This window comes from Malania oleifera, chromosome 1 (genome assembly GCF_029873635.1).
Source record: "Malania oleifera isolate guangnan ecotype guangnan chromosome 1, ASM2987363v1, whole genome shotgun sequence".
NCBI lineage: Eukaryota > Viridiplantae > Streptophyta > Magnoliopsida > Santalales > Ximeniaceae > Malania > Malania oleifera.
This window is the reverse complement of record NC_080417.1, coordinates 145,704,263-145,731,733: the sequence shown is the minus strand read 5'-3', so window position 1 is coordinate 145,731,733 and position 27,471 is coordinate 145,704,263. Positions and strand designations below refer to the sequence as shown.

The 27,471-nt window shown below is 36.4% G+C and overlaps 1 protein-coding gene across 1 annotated transcript; it reads left to right on the top strand.

The window, feature by feature from the left end:
• The first annotated feature begins 2,929 nt into the window (after positions 1-2,929).
• LOC131145559 (GTPase-activating protein gyp7) lies at positions 2,930-26,695 on the top strand. Its single transcript, XM_058094708.1, has 11 exons — positions 2,930-3,806; positions 5,297-5,392; positions 7,845-7,948; positions 12,945-13,285; positions 14,765-14,887; positions 16,469-16,557; positions 23,283-23,388; positions 23,583-23,680; positions 24,737-24,994; positions 25,465-25,548; positions 26,381-26,695. Exons 1-11 carry the CDS (start codon positions 3,717-3,719, stop codon positions 26,393-26,395), a joined length of 1,404 nt encoding a protein of 467 aa, XP_057950691.1. The 5' UTR covers positions 2,930-3,716; the 3' UTR covers positions 26,396-26,695.
• The last annotated feature ends 776 nt before the right edge of the window (positions 26,696-27,471 follow it).

The following is a 27,471-nucleotide window of genomic DNA, read 5'->3' as shown; positions in this document are numbered from 1 at the left end:
ACCACTCATACTTACCTTCTCCTTTTACTCAAACTCTTTATAAGTTGATTGAGTACTTGATTAGAAAGGTTTGCTCTCCTTGCTTTTGTTGTTTGATATAATTTTCTTGAGAGCTAAGCCTAAGTATTCTTAGGGGACTTGGTTAAATGCAAGTCTCACCTGAGAAGACTTGCATTGAACTTCTGAGTATTGCATATCCATTGCAATATCTTGAGAAGTTTGTATTTGTTTTTGGATTGCAAAAACTTCTCAAATATTTTTAAATATCTATTGTGCCTTTATCTTGAAAAACATTTGAAGAAATATTTGTTTGTGTGATTGTGATCTTTGTTGTAATATTCACTCACTCATATATTATTTGCTGAATACAAAGATTACACATCTTTTACAAACCAAGTATATACATCATTTGATATTTACATGTTTGAGACATCCTGCTGATTGAAATACTTGAAACTTGACATCTTTGTATGAACGTACTTGTTGAATATCTTGTGATACAAAGATTACTTGATTGATACTCTCACGCACTCATTACACTAATAGTAAATACATATTTCTGAGAGTTGAGATATTGAACCACATTGAGCTTACATATTGAATCATATTGTGGTGTATGTAATTGCGCGTATTTGGGTACATATCTGCTTTACACGAAAGCAAAATCACTGTACCAATTGATTGTAATACGCATATGTTGTATTTCTAGACACGGGCCTAAAGAGGGAGACTAGCCCGGGAATAGTCCCGGATTGGCTTAGATCCGGTTAGGAAAGCTAGATGTGCCATCCTATTAAGGCGTGTAGGTTGAGGTCAGTTTCGCTAATTGACCTAGTTAAGGTTGAGGTCAGCCCTGTGTTAATTGACTTGATTGTAATCGGTGTTGCTCCACCCTTAAGTAAGCTATCAGTGGAATCCTCGGGCTTGCGAGCTAGAGGCGGGGACGTAGGCACAGTTGGCCGAACCCCGATAACATATCGTGTATTTGTGTAAATTGTCGCACTTTATATTTACCGCACGTGTATGTTATTATGTGAATGATGCGCTTGATTTGAATTTTCGCATATTATATTTATCAGCGTATTTGGAACTGGATAGAAAGACCCTAGGTTGTAATACTCAACTGACATCTAGTTCAACCTAGGAGAAAATTTTAAAATTCCAATTCACTCCCCCCTCTTGGGAATACACCAATTCTAACAAAATCTTTGTTGTGCATATCATATACACTACTTTTCAAAGATTGAAAATTTTATGTTTAGAAAAACACCCTTACTCTACTGAGCATCATTGCATGTCATTTTAGAGTGCTTGTATTGAGCTTTATTGTGTACATTCCTGCTTGTATTTAGAAGCACTGTATTATGTTCAAAAATATATTTTTTTGTGTAATGGTTGGGTTCATCACGTAAATTGAACTGGAGAGTCTCAGCACCGTAAATGAGACCAGTTTGGTTCACCCCGAAAATTAAACTTGGGAGTCTCAGCCCCATAAGTAAAACTAGTTCGGCTCAACCTAGTAATTGAGTTGGGATTTTCCTCACCCCGTAAGGAGAGAATGTAAACGGCTTTTACTCCGTCTGGTTAAGTAAGCAGGTTTAGTGGAATCCTTGGGGGGTTATGCCCAAGGCAGGGACGTAGGCTGGTTTGGCCGAACCTTGATAACAAATTTTGTGTGTGTCTCTCTCTCCCTATTTCATTTAAATTACTGTACTTTAAATTCAGTATGTGTATGTCTATTTATTTACTGTTATATTCAGTTGTATGTACACATTTACTTTGAATGAGATATGCATGTATGCATAAACTGATTAACTTAATCCTTTTTTATACACGCATTTAATATTGAATGAGATATGATATGTCGTGAATCGACGTAAATGTTTAATTTAATCAAAATGATTTAAAACCCAATTCACTCCCCTCTTAAGATTACACCAAAGTCAATAGTATCCGAGATGTGTGAATGGTCTTATAACCTCCCGGGCCCCACCTGACGGGTTCGAGGCGTTCCAATTTCGATCGAATAATTTGTAGTGGTTGAAGAATAATTTTCAATTTCTAAGAACAATTTTTTTTCCCGATTTGATAAATAACTTTTTTCGTGGTATAATAATTAAAGTTACATTTGAACTTATAATTTGATAAATGACAAATACATTTACAAAGTTGAAAACATAGCTACTCCTAAAACTGCACTAATAAATGTAAAATTTATTTAAATTTAAAAAAATGACTATTTTTAATACATACTTGTCAAAAATAAAGAAAAACTCACAATCTCAAATGTAATTTTTCATATAAATTTAAATTAGAAAAGACATGAATATTTTTAAAATCAATTATGAAATAAATTGACCAAGCAAATTTTTTAATAACTTCAAACCATGGAAGTCCTTGTATTAATTATAATGTTATGATCCAGAACATCATAGCATCCACCATAAATATAGTAAAGCGGATCGGGGTCAAATAAATTCGTGGTGGATCAAACGGATAGTCAAATAGTCAAATTGCAATTCATATCCAACTCGTTGAGTAGGCAAATTAGATATGAATTAATTTAAACACATCAAATTCAATTCGAATTAATGAATATTTATTTATATTACTAGATCTACACTAGTCTCTTCTAAAAAAGAAGAACCTTCCTCTTTTGTATGTTGGGTGGAGCTTTGCAATGAAAATATGGTCCTTTTCTACAACTGTATTAACCCGTTTAGGGGGCTATACAATACATTGACTATTTTGCTGAAATTTACAAGAATGCATTGACTTTTAATTAAAAGAATTTTAAAAAATACATCATAAAAAGGTACATGATTTTACTGCCACTCAAATTCCACTCACCTAAGACAAGTTAAATCAGTAGGGGAGAACTTTCCTTCTTTGTGCTTTTGTATGGTTGTTTGGAAGCCAAGAAAAAGTCTTTCCTCACCAAACCACCCTCGCAAAATAATCCATTCCCCTGCCCCAACCACCTCAGCCCCATCCCATCCTGCCCCTCTTTCCAATTGGGCCCACATCGTGCCAACCCAAGTCGGAGTCCGCTGACCCAGCCTGGGCTGCGCGTAGATGCACGCGCCACCTCACGCGGGTGTGAAAACTCACTACCCACGCCTTGGCCCTCGCCGCGACAAGGGGCCAGACGGACAGCAAAACAAATGCCCGCAAATCCACGATTTTCTCGTCTCCCACCCAATTAGAGATGGGAAGCAAAAAGCACAGCGAAAACGAAAAAAGGAAAATAAATATCCAAAACAAAAGCAATTAAAACGAGAACAGAAATAAATAGAACTATTCATAGAGTGGGAGAGAGAGACAAAGGGGACGTTAAATAAAGAAAACAAGCGGGGGCTTCGGTTATGTTGTGTCCTGAAATGGGAGCCATTTCGGACCTTTGACAGAGTAATCCCTCCCACCATGTCCATGACCTTCGGCATCCACCACCTCTCCTCCTCCACCAATCTTTTCCAAAACCATGAGACATAAATAACGCTTTTGTTGTTTTCTTTTCTCATTTTTGATTCTTTCTGCTTTGAATTCGTCGCGGTTGGATCCAGCCCTCGTGATCTGGGCGGGGTCCTCTGCCCTCTGCCTATCTTCGTAACCCGATTTATTTATTGGGTTGGTTGTGGGATTCCAGCTAGAGGGTGTTGCTGATTTGAGCCGGTTGTTTAGAGTTCGGGGAGTTTTGTTTTTGCTTTTGGGGGATTATGTGGAGGGACGCTGGAGCTCCTGCGGATTCTTTCTATGAGGTTCGGTCTGAGTGCACCGATGTTCCAAAAACCCGATTCAAAATCAAGGTCTGTTACCGACTGATTTGCGTTTTGAAAAGTTCTCTGTTCAGTTTATTTCGAGTCTCGTGTTCTGCGATTATGAAGTTTGAGCTGCATTGTGTGATATGATTGATGATTGATTGTGCTTTCTTGCTTTTTTTTTTTTTTGTTTTTTTTGGTTTAGAATCAGATGGGGAATTTTTGTTTTTGGCTTGTACCTTGTTGAGCCGATGTTTGATGTTAGTTTTGTGTTGGAAGAAGGTGGATGGAAAGCTTAATTCGGAATGCCAATGAGCTTGTTTAAAACAACTAGTTTCGGGGTTCTGTTTGTGGTTGATTATCAATGTATGATCAAGTTATGGAGTGTCCCGAGTCAGAAGTAGGAAGGTATAGACATTAACACCACCCCCGCCACCCCAAATCACCCCCCCAAAAAAATCTTGAATTTGATCCTCTACTTGAATATGCAGTACATTGATGATTTTGGTATGATCTTGTTGGAAGCTTTTTAAAACCAAATATAAAGCTGCTCTTGTATAGAAAATTTACTTTCCAGTTGGATTGTTTATTATTACTGTTATTAATGTTGTTGTTAAGTTCTTGTGTTACAAACTGTTATTTGCATTTTCTGTGTTGCACCTACACAATGCCTTTCAAAACTGATGAGCACATGGGCTAAAATTATTACGCCAATGTGCTTGATAAAGAGAAAAGAATATTTTTAACAGCAACCCAAGACAATTTTATGTTGCTCATTGCTATGTGAATAAACCTCTGGATGAAAGCAATCTGAAGATGATTAATTATGCAAGTTTTCTTTGAGACACTGTTATGAGAGGATAATCATCACAAGGGACAAAGTACTTTTCCTGTAGCCCAACAAAACATGAATTGTCCCAACTAAGTTCAGTTTCTTCACTTCAGGTTCAGTGTCGGTTTTCTTGGGTTTATTGAGCACCGTAGACTCAATTAAATGCATACTGTAGGTTGGAGAAAATGACTCAAAACATATATATAAGAATATGTTCTGGAAGTGGATGATTGAGGTTTGTTTGCTTTGATATGTAAGGATGAAACTTGAAATTTGAAAAAACTTGTTCTATGGTTTTTTAAAGTGCTCCATAAAATTGAGAGAGAGAGAGTTTAACTGAGGCTGTGTGTAAAAAAAATTGATGTTAGGTAATTAAATTGACTTTTTTAAGTTATATGACTGAGACTTTTCTTCAGGAGTCTTCATTAGGAGTCCTGTCGGTTTAGCACATCCAATTGTTTGTTTGAGATCTATGAGAGGTCATCCTTTCTACTAAGTTTTTCCTCCTTAAGACAGTTAATTGGTGTTTCTTGTTGGTTGTTACAATATGGATGCATCATTTCATCCTGTAAAATATAAGAATTGCATGCCTTCAATGATCAATTCCCTTTGTTCATTTAGATTTTGATTTTCTGCTTTATACCCCTTGTATGTGCCATTTTCTATTTATGTAATTTAATATTCCTATTTTAATTTCCTTATGCAGGCTGGTAAAACTCTAAGTGCAAGAAGATGGCAGGCTGCATTTACTTCGGAAGGTTATCTTGATATAGGCAAGACACTAAATAGGATCCAACGTGGAGTAAGTTCATATTCATGTTTCAAAAGATGCCACCATGCGTGCTTAGGTGTGGTATGCAAAAAATATTAATGAATGATGTGCTTGATTGCTTGATATACTTTTGTTGTTATGCACACTTAGATTGACAAATGTTTACACCTTTAGAAATTAACTTCCAAAGTTGATTTGAATCACTTATTGTGTTTCTTGATGGTTCTATCTGCCTTAAATTGCCTTCACCGCACAGTACCTCTTGGTGATCATTATCAATTCTCTTGTTGGCCACCTAAATACAATCCTAGTGATGTCGTATATGTCATGTGTTAGATGGTGCTTACTGAAGTGGTGGTTAATAAATGACTCACTGATATTACTTTTTAAAAAATCAATGCTAAGGACATATATCCAATATCAATGATCAAGCAACATTTATAATGTGGAAATTCCTTGAGAAAAAGGTTCATCTTCAATAGAACAAAGCAAAAAGAGTAGTTTCAAAGTTAAGATTGAAGTGATAAGAATTCATCAAATTGTTGATATCTAATCTTCATAGAGCAACAATCTAGCAAGATTGAGTTATAACTTTAAAATTTTATTTTGTTGAAATCTCACAAAATGATTTCAACTTATTTCAAAATCACGTGGCTTACTTACAAATATCACCACAAAAAATTGTGTCGCGCTTGCTTGGAGAGAGAGAGAGAGAGAGAGAGAGATAGAGAGAGTGGAAAATATTCTTTTTTTAGTAGAATCTGGGTTTTCATTATCCTTCCTCAATTTATAACAATTTTGATATTATTTTGTATATTAACTCATTTTTATTTCATATGTTTGGTTAAACTCAAGTCCAAAATCAACATCCAAATACTAGTAGAGTTTACCCGCTGAATTGCATCTAGGTGATTATCCTAGCCTAAGGAATGTGTCTTCTATTTATCTTCTATCCAAGCATGCTGTGTGCCTAGGTATTTGCTTAGTGTCACGGGCCGACTATTTTCACACCTTTGTGAAAGGGCCGTGCGGCGTTAGTTAAAGCACTCTTGCTTAACTAACTAGCCTTTAGTTTACCAACATTCATCCACAAAACACTTTCAGTAGCATTCAATCAAATAGCAGCAAAAACAGTAAGCAGTCATGAAAGCAGTGGCAAGCAAGCAGTAAACATTGAATCTACACAATTCATTAACAACACCTCCGTTGACATTGTGTGTGTAGCGAGGGAGGCAAGTAGGCTAAACACGTTGACAATAGTTAGTGAGTTTTACAATGACTGATGAACACTCACCTTCCCCTAAAGAGGTTTTTATGTAATTATCATCTTGACACTAGGAAACATCAAAGTGACCGAGGAGTCATACTGCCTTATTTGGCATACAAAGATGCTACTAGTAGAAAATAATCTTACACTAGTATTTACATGATGGAAACCCATTCCAAGCACACGAGACAAGCGGTCACAGGCAAACATAATGCCCTGAACAAGCTTAGCTCGTGACACTTAGTCATGATGTGGAAAAACACATTCATTTGCGAATCATCTCAATTGGCATTGTGTTGGTTTGATTTATAGCTCATTTGAGTATTCATAGCCGAGGAATGGCCTGATTAATGATATTTATCTTTCTAGCCTTTCATGTCAACCACTGGCCCTGCAAAATATCCATGCTCAGGTTAAACTTTTGTTACATACATGTCAGTTTTTGGTCAACCAACATAATCCGGGTCCATCTTATTTTTAATTATTATTATTTTTATAATCATTCCTTTTCTTGTTCATAACATGACAGTCATTTAAGACTTCTAAAGTCTGAAGTGCGGTTATACTATTTATTTGTAACTATTGCCTCATTTCTTTTTGGATACTTCCACTAGTTAATTGAACTTGTTTGCAAATATTTTCTATTGATGACTTACATGGATCCGTGCGTCTTGGAGTTTGGAAAAATTTTCTACTAGTATAGGAATTAAAGTCCATTACTGCTGCTGGCCCGACAAAAAGGGTCTTTGTCCCTCCCTCTAAGAAAAAGTCATCCATGTCCTCTGTTTAGATATGATTACTCATTTCTACTTTGCAATTGTTGCGTAAGATTTGGCTAGAAAATCAAACAAAACTAAGCTTGTTTGTCTCCGATATGGTACAGCATTATTACTTTAAAATGGAACTGGAAACAGTTCATTAACTTGTTAAATGAAAATATTTTCACGTGACTTCTAGCTGAGGACTTTGTCTGGGTAAGCCAATGGTTGCTTAGGTGCTGATTTTTAGTTTTTATAAAAAAAATAAATTTAAATAGGTTGGCAAGATATGTACTAATGCATTAATGCAGACAAGGAATCTGGTTTGGCTTTTTTTTTTTTTTCTGTACTTGTCTATCCTACCCTATATTATATGGTGGGCATTTAGGTGCATCCATGTGCATGTATGGGTATAGAAAACAGGGGTCTTTCTTAACATTTTGTTTGGCTCAAATAGGGTATACATCCATCTATTAGAGGAGAAGTTTGGGAATTTCTACTTGGTTGTTATGATCCAAAGAGCACATTTGATGAACGAGATCAAATACGACAACATCGAAGGTAGTACATCTTTCATACTTTGCTTCATCTATCATGAACATTTTTTCCTTTCTGTTGTGCATCAAATTTTCCAGTTGGTAGAATATAGAGTGCAGATAGTGGGGAATGGGGTTGGAAGATAATTATTTTGACTCTTTAAATGGAAGTCTTTCTAAAGACCATTTTAGTTTGGCTGTTCAAAACCTTCTCTACAAATGAGCATTCTCATGAGGGTGAAATACAATTCTATTCTCTTCTGGTTTTTGAGATTTTATGTGTAAGATCAGATTTTGGTTAAGATTCTTCCATGTTTTGTGGTCCATATATCCTTTTTTGTTTGATAGAACAAATATATTTATTAAAAAATGAAAAACAGTTTCATGATATATCTGACTCCAATTCTGAAGAACAGGCTGCAAAACTCCCTGAAAGTACCCTGCTGTGAGCCCAAAATGAAGCAAAGAAAACAACTCTATCCCATAATAAATGTGAAGGAGTTGTTTTCCGATGAAAAAGACTTGCATTCTTTTTGATTTGCAAAGTCTAAAAAAGGCAAAAGGTGCATCTCCCACAATTATGCCCTTTCTCACTCCTTCCAAAATTCTTATATTGTACCCCAAAAAAGAAAGTTGCCGACAGTCTTTGATGGCACCATTGCTTCATAAAAAACTGAGAACAGATTGGCCCAAGGCTGCTTAGCCTCTTGACAATGAAGAGACAGATGTTCACTAGTTTCACTTGACTCTAAACACAAATGCATATATCCAGCTCATGGCATTATAGGGCCTCCTCACTTGCAAGTTGCAACAAATCATTAGTATTTAGCCTATTAAGAACTAGAGTAAGAGGAACCTTAGCCTTCCAAATGAAAATTACTCGAGGGGAAAGAAAAAGAATTTGAGTTTATGACTAATAAAAAAATATTTTGTGGTAAAAGAACCAGCAACATCCAAGATCGAAATCCTCATGTCATTTCTCTCTTGAGGAATAAAAGAGTCCAACACTCAACAAAATGCTAAGGTCATCAACACCTTTCTCATTGAGATTCTTGCAAAGTGAGAATCTCAAGAAAGAGAGTTCCCTTCCAAAGAATAAAAAGCATTAATTAAGGAGTTATGAAGGGAAGATAGTCTGAAAAGATAAGGGACCAATGCCTTCAATGAGACCTCACCCACCCAATTAACCTCCTAGAATCGAATGAGATTTCTATTTCTTACTTGGGACCCGGTAAGATGGTAGAGATATTTAAACTCCCAAGGGCTGGCATGAGAAGCATTATTGGTACCTCTATTTTCCCAACCATTTTGATGCAAACCATACTTACTTCTAATAGCCTTGCGTCATAAGGAATCAACCTCCAATGGGAACCTCCATAACCATATCGCAACCAGAGAAACATTTTTAGACACCACATTTCCAAGGCCTAAACCCCCTGACTTAGGCCTTCTAACCTTATCCCAGCTCTCAAGATGGTCCCTCTTCTATTCCTCCTATTTTCAACCCAAAACAAAAAAAAAAAAATCTCATAGGCCTCTCTAATGTAGCAGCCACACTCACATGTACTCCAGAAAGAGAGAAAATAAATAGCAATATTAGATGGAGCTGCACTAATGAGAGTGATGTGACCTTGTAAGGATAAACAAGCACTCTTCCAATCCTCCAAACCATGGTCTTAAATTTCCACAAAATTGTTTAAATTTCTGATTTTTGTTACCCTCGAAATCGAAATGGTAGTCGATTTCTATTTTAAAAAATTTCCATTGAAATTTCAACAAATCATCCGAAATTTATTGAGATCTCGAAATTTTGGCGAAACTTGTCAAAAGTTTAACTGTAGAATGAAATTTCCTCAAAATTAAAATGAGATATTTAGGAGCAAAGTGAAATTTCTCTCTTGATTTGTTTTTTTTTTTATTGAAAAAAAGATTATTACAAGGGCTTTTGAAATTTTATGAAAAAATAACTTACAACAACATTTTTAATCTAACCATTTATTTCTAAATTATCATTATTTGTATAATAAAAATTTAAATGATTTAGGAATTTCATTTGTATTAATTGAATATGTTGATGCACATTATCTTACAAATATGTTTGATACATAAATTATATTACAACTTTTCCACCTCATACACAAAATAGATGTATTTAACTTGTAATATATTAGTCCTAAAACTTATATTATTACGTTTGTAAACCATTTCTAAAGTTTCATAAAAGAATTTCATGCTTTACTATTGTTTTCCATTATTTTTTCAAATTGGAATTGAAATTGAAATTTCCGTTGAAATTACTGTACTTTTGGAGCTTCAAAATTTGAGTCAAAATCGAAATTTAAGACCTTACCTACAGTCCACTCTCTCAGCTGCCAAATTCTACAAGGTAAAGGAATTAGGATTGCCTCCAAGAGGAAGACCGAAATAAGTCAAAGGCTAGTCTAAAGTGGTGCAACCAGCTCAAATAACAAAACCCTCTAACTCACACCTCCCCATATTAACGCCACCCACCCCATTCTTAGACATGTTCATTTGCTCGAAATTTCAAGGTTGGCAAAATCATTTGAAATTTCAACAACATTATCTTCAAGAAAAAAAGAGAATCATCAGCAAATTGGAGAGGGGACACTACAACCATCTTCCTGCCTACCTTAAGGCAACAAATCATGTCAAGTCCTTAAGCATGGTTAGTCGGCTTACTTAGCACATTGACTACTATCATAAATTAAAGCGGTGAGAGGGGATCCATTGTCTCAAAACTCTCAACCCCTGTGAAGCCTAAAACTCTTCTCTTAGTTGACTAGTCACCATGAGAGACATACTCACTTTGTGTAAACACATTTAATCCATTTCTTCTAAGCCTCTCCAAACCCTTTCTTAACCATAACCTGGTCAGCTGGTACAAAAAACTCCAACTCACCATATTGATGTCTTTTTCAAAATCCAATTTGACCAAAACTCCCTTCCATCCTCTCCTCACATCCTCTACCACTTCATTGGCAACCAAAACTGCATCTATAATCTCTCTATCCTCATTGAAGGCAGCTTGTTCCCAGTAAATGTACCCCTTAACACCTCTCAAAGCCTCTTAGACAAAACCTTAGCCAAGATTTGTACAGACTAGTAACTAAGCTAACCGGACGAAAGCCTCTCACCCTCCAAGAGCGCTACTTATGACAAGAGCACTAAAAGTAGAATTCACATTCTTTCCTGCCACCTTGTTCTGATGAGACTTCCATGAAAAAACTTCATAACATCCTACCAAATCACCTCCCAACTATCCTGATGTGGTCCATATATCTTGCTAGGATGGAACTCTTATGTTGGGACTCCATGGTGTCCCTCAAATGATTTGGATGTCGAGCTTCAGTTAAGGGTATCTCTTGTTCTATAGTCATTTACATCATACTATGTACCTTCCTTCTCATCTTTCTGTAGTGTGCGTGCATCTTTTTAATTCTTTCTGGTATTACTTTTTGGTATTATGTTGCAGCTGCTTGTACGAATTTAGTTGTAAGAAATTAAGGGACTATATATAGTATGATTTTTGTTTAATTTTCTGCTTCATTGCATTACAGTAAGGAAACAGGTGGTGGCGACACATTTATTAGGGCTGCTGTATTTTAGTTTTGTGTTGTTATGGCAACTACTAAAAACCAGGTTTGCCATTTGCTTGTTGTGGCATCTTGTTGTGAGACTGCTCAAATATCCAAAATTCACCTGGGATTAATTTATTTGTCATGCGAATTTAAAATGAAATTAAGATTAAAATCTCTTTGAAATTTCTAAGAAGTTGAAAAAATATACGAAAATAATCAAAAAATATTTTCACCATTTTCAACTTTCATATGCAAGTATTGTTCTTGGAGTACTAAAGAGTGAATTTAAAAATATAATTATTAAGTGATTCCTATTTAAATGTATATCTTCTTTTGCATCTTTCATTATATTAATCATATTTTAATTGATTCAAGCTTTATATTTATTTCTGTTGTTTGATTTATTAATAGTGGTACTGTTAAATTGCATGTACTTGATGATGAACAATTTTATGGTGATTGAAAGATGAAAGATAATTAATTTATTAGTTGATCCAATGATAAAAAACAGACATGTACTTAACCAGATTTTTAATTTGTTTTAGTTTAGGGTGTATTATGAAATAGCTTGCCATTTTGTTTCTTATTTTTAATTTTCATTTGTATGTTTTGCCTTCATAATTAACAATTACGTCAACTAGACACTAAAATTTTCTTTAATTCTTGGTTGGAGCATTTGGAAACTTAATTTGGTTTTAAATTCTAGGATATTCTAACTTATTTCCAGGATATTCTATCTTGCTTCATTTACATATATCCTGTTGCAGTTTACACATATAGCTGACACATGGTTGCTACTTCTAAATTGCCATCATGTTAGTACTACTTTTTTCTCAAAACAATGCAATACACATGCAACATGCATAAAAAGGTAATACACAATGCATGAGAATATGATTATTTAGCTCTTTTATGCCTATGCCTTTGAATTCTTTTATGCATCCATTAGGTTTTGGTTCAGCTTTAAACCTAACCCACCCCTCTGTTCAACCATGAATTGCCAAAATACTCATATTCTTTGAATTTCTTTTCTTGGAATCATCTTTTTCTGAGATTTGAAATTCCTAAATAATTTCTCTTAATGTTTATTTAGCTAAAATGCAATCATATTTCAAGGATAACATTACATATAAATTTCCCTCAGGCAGTGAATTCAAATGATTACTAGATAGCAGAAAATTTGATTGGCTATTTTGCTTTTAAAATGTTATTGGAACTATGAAAAATCGCTTCCATCCTTTGGGCCTCATCCCCAAGTATCATTATTTTTCAAGTAAATTATTAAAATTATTTGCATTTTGTTTTTGCACAGAATTCTTTCTTCTTTAAAAAATTGAAGTTTCTGCCCTTTGTTTTCAATTTATGTTTGAGATTCATCTCCTGAGATCAGTAGTTAAATGTCATATATGTCTAAAACTCCAGGAGGCAATATGCTATGTGGAAAGAAGAGTGCCGTCAAATGTTCCCACTCATCGGAAGTGGTAGGTTTATCACTGCACCCATTATCTCTGAAGATGGACAGCCCATTCAAGATCCTTTAGTACTTTTAGAAGGAAATACAGAAAAGGAGCTGCATTTACCTCCTCAAGTAAATGGCCAAGCTGAAATCTCCGAGGCTTCAACTGGCAATATGTCAGGTGGTAATGCCTTTATTAGTGTAAATGCAAACTCCTCCTACAGTTCAGAAACAGTAGAACAGCCTATTAGTCGTGGTCCTCTAGATAAGAAAGAAATTCAGTGGAAGCTTACACTGCATCAAATAGGTTGGTGCTGTTTGTTTTATCAAATGCTTCTTGTTTTTTTGTGCAAATTTTGACTCCTGATTTATGTCATCTTTGCAACACAATGTGATCCAGTACCTCGTTTGACTAGTTTGAGAATATGAAGGATCATGAGATTTATTCACTCAGCTTTATGAGTATCGATGCTCCTTAGTTTCTCTTAATTTTATGCATTTTGATTTTGAGCTGATGTTTCAATATCTGATTGTATTCTATCAATGTAAGCATAATTGTAGCGTGTCTTTTGTGTCTCATATTTCTATAGTTGAATTTATTTATGATGTCATCTTCTTTTTTTTTTTTTTTCTTTGTTTTTTTTTGGAGAAAATGTCATCTTATTTTAGCTAGTGTTCAATCAAAATTGCTGGTATCACAGTTTAAGAAACTTAAAACTGAACAATGTAATGATGTATTTTTAGCAGAAGCTATGTTTGCTTGCCTTCCACTTTTGCGATTTCTGGCAGCATAATGGTTGAAATATGAAGCATGCCTCCTCATTTTGCAGTAATGCATGCTCTGTCTTTGGCTAGAAGCATCTGAAGCTATCTATAATCATTATATGCACATGGTTCTTTTATTTTTCCACCCCACAGTCTCCCCTTTTTTTTTGGGCCAAATATCATAAAGCAGATATTGGATATGCTGCTCATACCGAGCTACTTGTAGTCACTTCCATGAAAATGTTTTACTCATATGAACTTGTTCAAAAGTTTCTTGATTATGCAACTCTTCTAGTTTTCCAAGATTTATATAGGAAATTTAGTGAAACAAGGAAAGGATGTTTTCCAACTTCCCTGTATAATTTCAGAAAACTAGAAAACAAAGTGGCATTTTTGTAATTTTTATTTGAAAAATTGGAAAGGGAAAATAAAATCATTTTCGACAAGTAAACAGAGCCTCGACATTCCCCCGTTTTCTCATTTGCCAATCTTATCTATTCTACTGTTTTCCCAATTATTTAGGGAATATTATACCAGTTTCTGAAGATTCTAATTTATTGGAACTTAAACCTGGTTATGTTACCTTTTGTAAGTTTCAACAGAAAAACCCAACATTTCCTTCTTTTTAGGCAACCTCTTATAATTTCCTTATATGCAGTTTTCAACTGCATCCATTGTGACATATATATATATTGGGGTAGATGTGGGGGAGGGAACAACTTACTCTTAGATATCATCACTCTTTTAAGTTATGGGACTAAAACTGTGGTCTAAATGGCTTGCATCCCTTGACTCCTTTGTTGGGTGGCAAAACCACCGAATAAACATACTATGCTAGTTATGAATGAACAGAAGCCCTTTATGTTGAGTTGAATAGTTCCCCTCGAAAACTTCCATGAGTTGAGGTTTGAAGCATCATTTCTTTCCTGGTTTGATTGTTGTTCACACTACTTGTACTAATTTTTTAATGATACTCCTTTGACATTCATATAACTTGCATTTTTATTGTAAAACTTGACAGGTCTTGATGTGGTTCGCACTGACAGGACATTGGTGTTTTATGAGAAGCAAGAAAATCTGTCTAAACTTTGGGATATTCTAGCTGTTTATGCCTGGATAGATAAAGATGTTGGCTACTGTCAAGGTTGGTAGATCAAAATGAACATTCCTACAATAATAACACCTTCTAGGACTCCTATTCATTTTTTTTCCCCTCTTTCTATCCTCCACTTCACATTGTATATTTTTCTAATTCTTTATTTGTCCCTCATTCTATTTGTCAAAAAATTCTTTCCCTTGACACCATTCTGTGGTTGGTGTTACAAATTTCTTTGAGCTGATTCGGCCAATAGATAATTAAGCATTCCAATATCCTTACAGTTCTCATATTTCGTTTATCAAAAAATTTTCTCTGTTCCACCATTCCGTGGTTGCTGTCACAAATTTCTTGAGCTGATTTGGCCACTAGATCCGAAACTTAAAGTATTGGTTGCTTCATTTCTAAGTCTATTCGGTTAGCAATCTAACAAGCACACACAAAAACTTATGCATTGTAATCTTATATTTGACAAATATTGCTTCTTGTTATTTACTGGATTGCTAATCCTTAAAATTTTTTAAAAATTTGACCAGTTTTTATTAAAACCAACAAAATTGCAACAATTAAACCTTTGGCCCAAACTACTTTGGGTTTGCTGCATGGGTTTCTTTTCTCATCTGTAGTTATCCATGCATTTTTTTAATTGGTGGCCTGCCTATAAATTTTCCGGCTACCTTTAGGACAACTGGTGTCCCCCCCCCCCAAAAAAAAAATCACAAGCATCCACTAAAAATATGTTCGATACTGAGAGGAATTGAACACTGGAGAACCAGGATGCCTAAGTTGACAGCTTGTCCTACAGCTCACCCTTACCACTTGTCTGTCTACCTTATGAGAGGTTAAAGCATGCATGCCATTTGAGTGATTAGGTAGTTTGGTTGTTAGCTGCCCAATGTGATTCTCCTTCATCCAGACATGGGATTGGCTACGTAAAAGATAGAGAACTTACAAATGCTGTGGAAATCTTGTAGGAAAACTATGGCCTGGTGTATAATATAATGATATTCATACTTACAGCCTGCTGCTTTGAGCATCATCTAAGGCACTGTTGCTGCATCGAATTAATTCAGGCTTTAATTGCATGCAGTTCAGCATTGCACATTCTTTCGGTTTGAAATGAATCCTTGCCATAGGTAGAAGAAATGACACGTACTATTCTGGTTTACTTGTTTGATCAAGTGTATCATCAATGTCTTTGATTAGGTTTGACCCACCAATATAAGCATTCTTTCTATAAAATTATTTCCATAAATAGTATTTGACAAGTAGTAATAATGAAAGCATAACTCAAGTTTTTAATTTTGCTTTTGCATTTGATATCTTCTTGGGTCCATTAGAAAGAAGGTCTCAATTCTTCTCCCTCTCCCCATCCCCACCACAAAAAAGAGGAAAAAAAAATGCTGACATGGCATAAAACTGTTATAAATATAGCTACTTTGTATTGCTTGTAAGGCGAAGCTATTGAACAATCTTTCTTCCCATTTAGTTTTGTTCTATCCTCTAAGTCTTTGGGGACACAGGTTTTTCTTTACCTCCTTCTGTAGTGGGGATTGGTTCTAATTTTAGCTGTACTACTTTGAGCAACTTGATGGTTCTGCATTCTGACTTTATGAACATGTTGGGCAGGAATGAGTGATCTTTGCTCCCCCATGATAATTCTTTTTGAAGATGAAGCAGATGCCTTTTGGTGCTTTGAACGCTTGATGCGGAGATTGGTATGTATTTTTCTTTTTGATCATGGAACTTATATGCTGTGATGTTTCATTTCTTAATTGTAGATTTCTATTTTAGTTGCTGGATTTGTTCAAGAATTTATAACACCAAGTGCTTTCTCAACAATGTAAGAATAACCTTTATATAGTTTCGCTCACCTGTTTTAAAATTAGAATCCTTTTTGTTTGTTTGTAATTTTCATTCTCTGGCATTTAGTCGGGGTTCTCTTCTGAATGCTTATGAAGGTGGGAGCAACCTTATGTGTAACTAATGGTTGGATTTCCATTTGGCTTTCTATGCCTTCTTATCTTCTTGCAACTTAACTCAAGTTTTCTTAAATAAAATTGTCAGGTATTTAAAAAAAATTTCTTCTTTCATGGATATCTTGACCTTTTTCCTTGGGTTCCATATAAAATACACACATGCACATATACATATATAGCGGAGAACAGAAATTCTAGATATAGTTTAAATGCTACATATGATCTTTTAAAGTCTAGGGTCAGTGTTATCAAAACTGTGCCTGATTGGATGATAAATTACAGAACAAAAGAGGGAGAAAGGAGGGGGAGGAAAAAAGGAAAAAGAAATGATGCCAACGATTCAGCATACAATTTCCCATTTAGTGTTTTTATAGATGGTCCCTTCTTCCTAAGAAGTGAAATTCCTAATTCTTAGAAATCCTAAGTGATGTAGTATAAATACAGGGAAGAGCTTGACCGGATGGATTATGTCAGCATTGCTAATCATAGATATAACTAGATGTGAACAGCTCTTGATTAGAAGGGACAAAAGTCCAATATGGAAACCCTAATAGAAAAATAAAATAATATAAATTCACAAAAACAATAATTTTGCTTGCTTGCATGCTGCATTCTTAAGCCTACTATTTCTAATTGTTGGAGATGTGGCTCATTTTTGAGTGGTACGCATGTACTGGGGAAAGCTTAGTGATGCAAAGAACAAGGAGGCTAGTTGTTCGTCGACGGTATCAGAGACAGTTTGCTCTCGGTATCAAACCATCGATGGTTTCAGTCAATAGGATTCAACTCTCGGCATTAAACCGTTGAAGGTTTGGCTGAAAACATCGACAGTTTCATTCGGCGCAGGTCACGGAAGATCAATAGATTGGGGCTTTTGGAGGATTTTCCTCTGAGGATTGCTATAGGATTTATTTAGATAAGTTCTAAGATTTCTGTACGCATTAGGGTTCATTTATAATCATATTTTGTGACCCTTCATGTAAGCTTGACATTGTGATAGTCAAAATTCAGTTGCTACTCCCATGGACGTAGGCACATTGCCGAGCCACGTAAATCTTGTGGCTTTGATTATTATTTTCGTTGATTCTCTTTGTGAGTGATTGCTTGTTTTCTTATATTCATCATTGAGTGCTTGCATTGCTTGTTCCGGATTCAATTGTGTGGTTTCCGCTGTGCATTTGCATCAATAATTGGTATCAGAGCTATTGGCTGTAACGGCTGGGTTCTCTTCAGTGAACTTCAATGTTAAAAAGTTTGATAGAACGGAAAATTTCGGACTTTGGAAGAGGAGGGTTAAGGACTTGTTGGTGTGGCAAGGCATGGTGAAGGCACTATACGGAAAGAAGCTGGAAGGCATGGACGGCATGATTTGGAAGCGAAAGCTGTGTCCACTATTAGACATTGTTTGGCCGATGACGTGATGTATCACGTCATGGATGGGCAATCACAGGCAGCGGTTTGGCTGAAACTGGAAAGCCGGTACATGTCCAAGTCATTGACAAACAAGTTGTATCTTAAGCAAAAACTATATTGGCTTAAAATGGTAAAGGGTTCGGACCTGACTTAGTATATCAACACATTCAATCAGATCATTAGTCATCTGAAGCAAGTTGATGTGAAGTTGGAGGAAGAAGAAAAAGCATTGATGCTACTTAATTCCCTACCCATGTCTCCTACGTACGAGAATCTGGTTACGATTTTGACATGGGGGAAAGAAACCCTGGAGTTGGAGGATATCACGAGTGATTTGTTGGGGTTCCATCAGAGGAAGAAGGCTAGCGATTAGAGTTCACAAGGTGAAGGGCTTGTGGTGAAGGAGAATTAGGATTGTGGGAGGAGCAAGTTCTGAGGTGGATCGAGCAACAATAGAGCTCGGTCCAAATCCAAGAAGAGGAAGGACGTGCGGTGTTTTAAGTGCGGGAAAAAGGGGCACATAAAACCCGATTGCCCAAAAAGGAAGAAGGGGAATGCTGAAAACAAAGAAGGTTCGTCAAACACAACGAATGTAGTAGAAGGAGACTTTGGAAGCAGTGACAATGATATGCTCTCGGTTTCATTTGGGTCGGATGAGTTCGAGGATTCTTGGATCTTGGATTCGGTGTGTTCTTATCATATGATGCCCAACAAAGACTGGTTCACTACATACAGATTGGTGAGTTTTGGTTCCGTTTTGATGGGAAACAATGCTGCATGCAAAGTTATCGGGATGGGGAATATTAGAATTAAGATGTATGATGGTGTGGTGAGGGTGTTATGTGATGTTAGGCACATACCGGAGTTAAGAAAAAATTTGGTTTCGTTAGGCATCTTGGATTGTAACGGGTTTAGTTACAAATTTGAAGGTGGGGTAATGAAGGCGAGTATAAGGGCGTCTGACCATGATGAAGGGGAAGAGAGTACCCAAAAATATATACACACTGTTTGGTACTACGGTTGTAGGTGGAGCTGCAGCCGTAGAGTCTGAGTCAGATAGTACCGTTTTGTGGAATATGCGTTTTAGGGCATATGGGTGAGTGTGCAATAAAAGAACTTCACAAGAGAAATCTTTTGAAGGGGCTCAAATTATGTATGCTGGTTTCTGCAAGTACTGTGTGCTGGGGAAGCAAAATAGGGTTCAGTTGATGACATCCACGCACAAGATGGAGGAAATATTGGACTACATTCATTTGGACGTTTGGGGGTTGGTGAGAGTGCATCACGAGGGGGACATGTATTTCGTGAGTTTCATCAATGATTACTCACGGAAGGTCTGGGTATACTTCATGCGGCGCAAGTCGGAGACATTTGCCAAACTTAAACTGTGGAAAGTTGAGGTGGAAAACTAGACTGGGAGAAAGATTAAGTTCCTTAGGACAGACAATGGAACTGAGTACACGAACTCGAGTTTTAGAGAGTTCTGCAAGCAGCATGGCATAAGAAGACATTTTACAATATGCCGAACACCACAACAAAATGGTGTGGTGGAAAGGATGAACCGAACCCTAACTAAAAAGGCTCGTCTCAGATTATATGCTGGACTCGCTATGAATTTCTGGATTGAGGCGGTTAGTACGATTTGTTTCTTGGTAAGCAGATCACCAAGGGCATCATAAGATTGGAAAGTTGCTGAGGAGGCGTGGACAGGTAACGAGGCAGACTACTCCAGATTGAAAGTATTTGGGTGTCTAGCCTATGTGCACATTCTTGGTGAGGAGAGATCAAAGCTTTAGGCGAAGTCTAGAAAGTGCCAGGTGTGAAAGGGTTCAAGTTGTGGGTTCCAGTGACAAACAAAGTGGTGATCAATAAAGATGTGGTTTTCGATGAGAAAGCCATGTTGTGGCGTACTCAAGAGGAAATAGAAAAATAGGTGCTAGAAAATCGTAACAGCAACAAGCATGTGGTTCAGGTGGAGTTGGAGACTCGGGACGTAAATGCAGGGAGTTCTAGCTCGAGAGATCAGTCGGCAGTGCAAGTGGAGTTAGAAACTCACGGTGGAGATGACGATTTTTAGAACACAGGGAGTTCTAGTTCGAATGACCAGCAGCCTCGTCGTAGTATAGCTGTAAACAAACCCAGACGCATCGTCTTGCCACCCCCCAAGTACAAATTTGACGACTTGGTGTCTTATGCACCTTTCACTTGCAGTGGGGATCCTACTACCTTTCAGGAGGCCGTGCACAGACAGGAGAAGGGCAGTTGAATAGGCACCATGGTGGAGGAGATGAAATCATTTCATAAGAACCAGACGTGGGACTTGGTGGAGCATCCAGTTGGGAAGCAGGCGATTGGATGCAAGTGGGTGTACAGGAAGAAAGAAGCAGTTTCAGAAAATGAAAGAGAGAAGTACAAGACTCGCTTGGTAGTAAAAGGATACTCATAGAGGAAGGGAGTTGATTATGTTGAAATCTTCTCCTCTGTGGTCAGACACACTTCTATCAGGGGAGTGTTGGGACTGTTGGCACAATACGACATGCATCTGGAGCAGATGGACGTAAAGATGGCGTTCCTTCATGGTGACTTGGAGGAGCTGATTTACATGACACAGCCAGAAGGGTTTTGCCAACCTGGACAGGAGCACTTAGTTTGTAAATTGAAGAAGTCACTTTACGGGTTGAAGCAGTCTCCGAGGCAGTGGTATGAAAGGTTTGACGCCTATATGATCCGTATTGGCTACAGGAGGTGTGAGTACGATTGTTGTGTCTATGTGAGAAGTCTTGAGGACGGTTCTCTCATATTTCTGTTGTTTTATGTCTACGACATGCTTCTTGCTACTAAAGACATGACTGATGTAAATCAGTTGTAGACTCTATTGGAAAAAGAGTTTGACATGAAAGACTTGAGTGCAGCCAAGAGAATTCTTGGCATGGACATTCGCAGAAATAGAGCTGCAGGGAGACTATGATTGTCTTAGGGCGGTTATGTGGAGAAGGTGTTGGAGAGGTTTAGTATTGAGTAATTCTAAACTGGTGAGCACACCGTTGGCGATTCATTTTAGGTTGTTTACTGCCCAGTGCCCTAAGACAGATGATGAGGTTCGTGACATGTTGAAGGTCCCCTATGCTACTGCAGTGGGGTGTTTGATTTATACCATGGTGTGTACAAGGCCAGACCTGGCACATGCTGTCAGTGTAGTGAGCAAGTTCTTTTCGAATATGGGCTGACAACATTGGGATGTGGTCAAGTGGATTTTCAGGTACTTGAAGAATACAATCGGATATGACATCATGTTCAATAGATAATAGAGTGATCCATAAGTGGTAGGGTATGTGGATGCTGATTACAAAGGAGACTTGGATGACAGGAGGTCTACCATAGTCACCCTTGTGGTAGGACCTATTTGTTGGAGGTCTATGATGCGGTCGCTCGTTGTCCTATCTACTACTGAGTCAGAGCGCAGCCAAGGAAGCATTGTGGCTCACAGGATTGGTTAGGGAGCTGGATGTCTAGTAAGGTGGAGTTTGGCTGCAGTGTAATAGTCAGAGTGTCATCTACTTGGCGAAGAATCAGGTGTATCATGCGAGGACAAAGCACATTGATATGCAGTTTCATAGGATCAGGGAACTAATTGCTTCAGGTGAACTTCTACTTTAGAAGGTTCACATGTCTAGCAATACTGCTGATATGCAGACAAAGCCGGTCACAACGGACAAGTTTAAGCGTTTCTTGGACTTGATCAACGTATCCAGGTGTTAGACGAGAGACTACCCTAATCTACTATCCTGGGTGGAGCAACAGGTATGCTTTCGGTTTTCTCCTAAGAGGTGAATATTCACCAAGGTGGAGATTGTTGGAGATGTGGCTCATATTTGAGTGGTACGAATGCATCGGGGAAAACTTAGTGATGCAAAGAACAAGGAGGCTAGTTGCAGGATTAAACCGTCGAAAACCGTCGACGGTTTCAGTCTGCAGGATTCAACTCTCGGCATTAAACCGTCAATGGTTTGACTGAAACTGCTGATGGTTTTAGTCTGTAGGATTCAGCTCTCGGCAATAAACCGTTGATGGTTTGGCTGAAACCATCGATGGTTTCATTTGGCGCATGTCATGGAATTTGAATTGGAAGATCAGTAGATTGGGGTTTTTGGAGGATTTTCCTCCGAGAATTGCTATAAGAGTTATTTAGATAGGTCCTAATACTTCTATACGCATGAGGGTCTGTTTATAATCATATTTTGTAACCCTTCGTGTAAGCTTGACATCGTGATAGTGAAAATTCAGTTGTTGCTCCCATGGACGTAGGCACATTGCCGGACCATGTAAATCTTGTGTCTTTGATTATTGTTTTCGTTGATTCTCTTTGTGAGTGATTGCTTGTTTCTGCATATTCTTCATTGAGTGCTTGCATTGCCTGTTCCGGATTCAATTGTGCGGTTTCCGCTGCGCATTTGCATCAACACTAAGAATGCTTGGATATTATACATCTCTCTCAGAAGGTTCACATGCTTCAAGACCAACATTTTGCTGCCTCAGCTAGCAGACAAATTGTCCTGAAATATTCGTGCAAAAACAGTTATGTTACATTCGATGATTCATTTGTCTTTGCTGGAAAATTATTTACGAATGTCTCTTCAAGCTAATTTTCATCCGACCGAGTCTTAAGATTAAATTATGTAAAAGCTAAAATTTGACATTTTGTGTTGCAATATTTAATTTTATGATGATGTGGGACATATGCTTGGTGGTACAGACAAGTAGTGTGCCATTGGTCCCGTGGTACTATCTGTATCTGCATGATAATAAATGTGTAGCATTTCATTGTTTGGATCAATTGCAATTTGTCTAGCACTTTTTCCCAATGTAATTCTTCTGTCTAAATAGCAATGAGATAATGAGACTGCAATGTTTCAACCCTCACAGTATTTCTTTCAATGTAATTATTAGTCAAATACTGTACTTTTAAAGCTACTGTAGTTGTTTCATTTCATTTGCTTTCTAATTTAATTTCTAGTTGCTTATGATATGTGTTGTTATTTGAAATTTTAAAGCGAGGAAATTTCAGATGCACTGAGAGTTCTGTCGGAGTGGAGGCGCAACTTAGTAAATTAGCTTCAATTACTCAAGTAATTGATCCAAAACTTCATCAACACTTAGGTATCATTCCTTAACTATTGCTCATTGTTCTTTTTGTCAATAATCTTGGATTATTAATTTCATATTTTATTTATTCACTTTCACTCTTAATTATGCTTTATGAGTTCTGTTTGTTTGTTTTTTTTTTTGTTTTTTATGCATTACTCATTAAATAGAAAGTTGTAAGAGTGTTGCCTTATGATTTTTGAGTGCAGAGACACTGGGCGGAGGTGACTATCTATTTGCTTTCAGAATGCTCATGGTCTTGTTTCGTCGGGAGTTCTCTTTTGGCGACTCATTGTTCCTTTGGGAGGTATAATCAACTACTCTTACACTTTCTTCATTAATATTCCTGAGAGGTTTAGAGAAAGGAAACCCCATGCTCAAGTTATTTTTGGATTACTTAGCCTTATATCATTTTAAACTACTAGATATTCTTAGAAGCTTAAGCTATTAGGGAATGGGGTAATGATGTCTGTAAGGCTAACATGCTTTAATTTTTCCCCTTCAATTTGCAAAGCCACTTGAAACACAGTATATGAAATAGTGGGGGTTCTGTCAATGTAGGATCATATCTATGTCCTACCCATGGTTTTATGTTTTGGTTACAATTAAAATTTTGAGTCTTCAAAAATACAGAAATTCTAATTTCATTTTTTAAAAATGATGGAAATTGGTCATAAACATGGAATATTTTTATGAAATGTTAGAAAATGTTAATAGACATCATAATGCGAGATGTAAAAGTAAAATATTGCAAGTAAAATGCATCAATGATAAGCATGTGGTGCATAAAGTGCAATAAATGGAAAACAAAAACTTTATTGGAAAATCGTCAATTGATATAAATGGAAATCTTGAATTGGTTAAATACTGGTTCTTATGCAAATGTAACTGCCGTGTGACTTAGAGGTCACGGGTTCGAGGCATGGAAACAGTCTCTTGTAAAAATGCAAGGTAAGGCTGCGTACTATACATCCATTGTGGTCCGTCCCTTCCCCGGACCCCGCATATGCTGGAGCTTTGTGCACTGGGCTTCCAATTTTTTTTTTTTTTTTAATGCAAATAGAACTAATTTAGACATAAAAGGCTGTCTAAAGTTTTTAGCTAATATTTTACTTCAATTTTGTATAAAATTTAAGAAGTTCCAATGCAGTCCTTTCTATGTAGTAATTTATTTTCAATAGAAAAGAAGACTTATTTTGACAAGTTTCAACTTTAATGGTTTTCAATCATAAACTTCACCAAGGAAAATGATGGTGCATTCAGTTTGTGAAAATTCTGCTTTTTTTTTTTTTTGGAATTAAGTTCACTAGTTCCTTGGAATAATGTTCTTGTATTCTATTTTTTAATTTCTAAATTCGGGCAGATGATGTGGGCTCTGGAATATGATCCCGACTCGTTCTCCATGTATGAAGAAACTGAATCAGCCAATGACAGAGGTGAGGGATCCAAAGGGAAAAAATCAATACGCCAGTGTGGGAAGTTTGAAAGGGAAAACATGAGAAATGCAGGAAAGAATGCCTCAGCACCCCTTCCAATTTCTGTTTTTCTTGTTGCCAGTGTCTTAAAAGAGAAAAGCTCAAAGCTACTGCAAGAAGCTAGGGGCCTGGATGATGTTGTTAAGGTCAGTTTGATGAATTTATTTTTTATGATGCATTAGAAATTCAGATTTGCTTGCTCTTGTCAGTGATGACCTGAGAACAGTATAATGATTGAGCGGAGAAACATTGGGAAAAAAAAATAAAAAAATAGTAGTGATAAGAGAGGTGCAAGCATGCAGCAGCAAAGACCATTAATATATATTCTTGATAATTGTTTTCGATCTGGAAATGGTGCTAAGGGTTTCCCCCCTCTGTTTTCATCGGAAATGGTTGGAGTTTCTAGTGCTCTTAACAATTTATAGTAGTTTGTATGGTCTGAAGAAATGTAAAACTGCTTCATTCTTAGCTATAGCTTCATTTTAGAACATTATTTTTCAGTTCCTTTTTAAAGCTTTCAATGGATCTATGTTGCAGCCTTCTGAAAATTGATGTTTCAGCCCCTATAACTTTTTCTTTATCTCATTCAGAATTTTTTTTTTTTTTTTCTTTCTAGATATTGAATGACATAACTGGCAGTCTAGATGCTAAAAAGGCTTGCACTGGGGCAATGAAACTTCACAAGAAATATCTAAAAAAGGTATTGTATTCTTATCTCGGAGTATCTTGAGGAATTCATCCAAATGCCATACTGAAAATTTTCTACCAGTTAAAGAATGAATGAACAAGTTTGCAATGGTTGGAAGTTGGAATTGATGAAGCTTTCAAGAGTGTAATTATTAGAGTTTTACACAATGAAATTGCAAGATTCAAGCAACAACCATTTGTATGCTTAACTAGCAGCACGGAAACCTTACTCTTCTCATATTAGTTCAAAAAGTATTTGAATGAAATCTAGTTTTGGCTGCAGTCATTATGAGGCAATTTTTTTGGTCTACTTCAGAAAAAGGCTAATAGCTTATTTTCATTTTTTATTTTTTTCAAAATAGAACAGTAGCATAAAACTTGTCTGATATATCTGTTTTCATTTTAGTTTGTGTCAGAAAATGTTGTCAAAATGTCCAGAGTCTTGAACCAGGAAAAAAGTTGCTTCCATTTTTTTTCGGAAAAAGAAATCACTTATCCCATGTTTGAAGAAGCCTTAAATTTGGATAAAATGTAGTATAAAATTGTATTGAAATTTGTCAAAATTCACCCAAATTCAAATTTAAGGTTCAAAATTCATGCTATTGGAAACAAAATAAAACATTTTGCCTGTTTTTTTTCGTGAAGCAAGAAAGTACATTTCCAAATGCACCCAGATAAAAAGCCCAGATGATCAGTTCATCGATCAGATGTAGCACAAGGGTGGTTGAATGTTTTGAAGTTTTTATTTTATTGATTATTTTTTAGAATTTATATTTAGGCTAGGTCGTTTATAAGCCTATTTTCTGTGTTGTATCTGATCCTCCTCTTGCTCACTGTTACTGCAGGCTAAGAAGACGTGACACATTAATCAAAGCATAAATTTCAGAAGATAGAAATTATTTTTTTGACAGGTCAAGAAATAATCACGGCATAAGATTGTTTGGCAACTGTCAATAACAGACTTCATTTTAATCTCGGCTGGGTGTTTGCTATACCGACTGTTTGAATATCCAGATGAAGCAATTGTTGTATGTGAAAATTCCTGATTTGTATATTTGGTACATTTTTTTGTAAGGTGAATACACGAATCTCTATTATACTACCCGATGGTTTGATTTGTGTGTAATTATGGCTTAATTGAATAAAAAAGTTTTAGTTCATGACGTGCCTTATTATTATTATTATTATTATTGCTTGCTTAAAAATAATAGATAGTTAGAAAAACTCTATTCATTACAAGAAAGTGGTTGTAGAAGAAAAGTCACTACTGATAAGGTATATATTGATTTGTTAGAACTTATTAAGTATGTAAAAATAAAAAAAGGTCATTTATAATTTTTTTTTTTTTTGGTTATTTCAGTAAAACTCAACTTTTATAGGGGAATAGAAGGGTGCTAAAAAGAATAAAAGTGATTGAACTTGGAAGCATGAGTCTCAAAATTTGAACTATACCCAAAAATTGAAACACGAGCCTCGTATAAAACTTTTTGCTCTGATTTAGATGTAACCCTGCATCTTGCATCAGTGGCATACCTGCAGAGCAATGGATAGGTAGAAAATATGAATCGCATAATCTTGCATGGACTTAAGATGTGTCTCGAGTCTACACAATGCTGGTGGAAAAAAGAGCTCCCTTTGATACTTTGGGCATATAACACCACCGTAGAACAACCACTAGAGAAATCCCTTTTCTACTAGCCTTTGAATTAGAAGTAGTGATTCCAACAAAAATAAGAATTCCTTTATGGCGAAGGCAACATTTCAATGTAGAAGAAAATGATAAAGAATTGAGAATAGAGTTAGATTTGATAGAGGAAAAACGAGACAAGACCCATTTCAGGGTGGCGACATACTAGCAGAAAGTGGTTAAGTATTACAAGTCTCAAGTGAAGGCTCAAGTAGTATTCAAGCCTGAAGTTTGGGTCCTAAAGAAGGC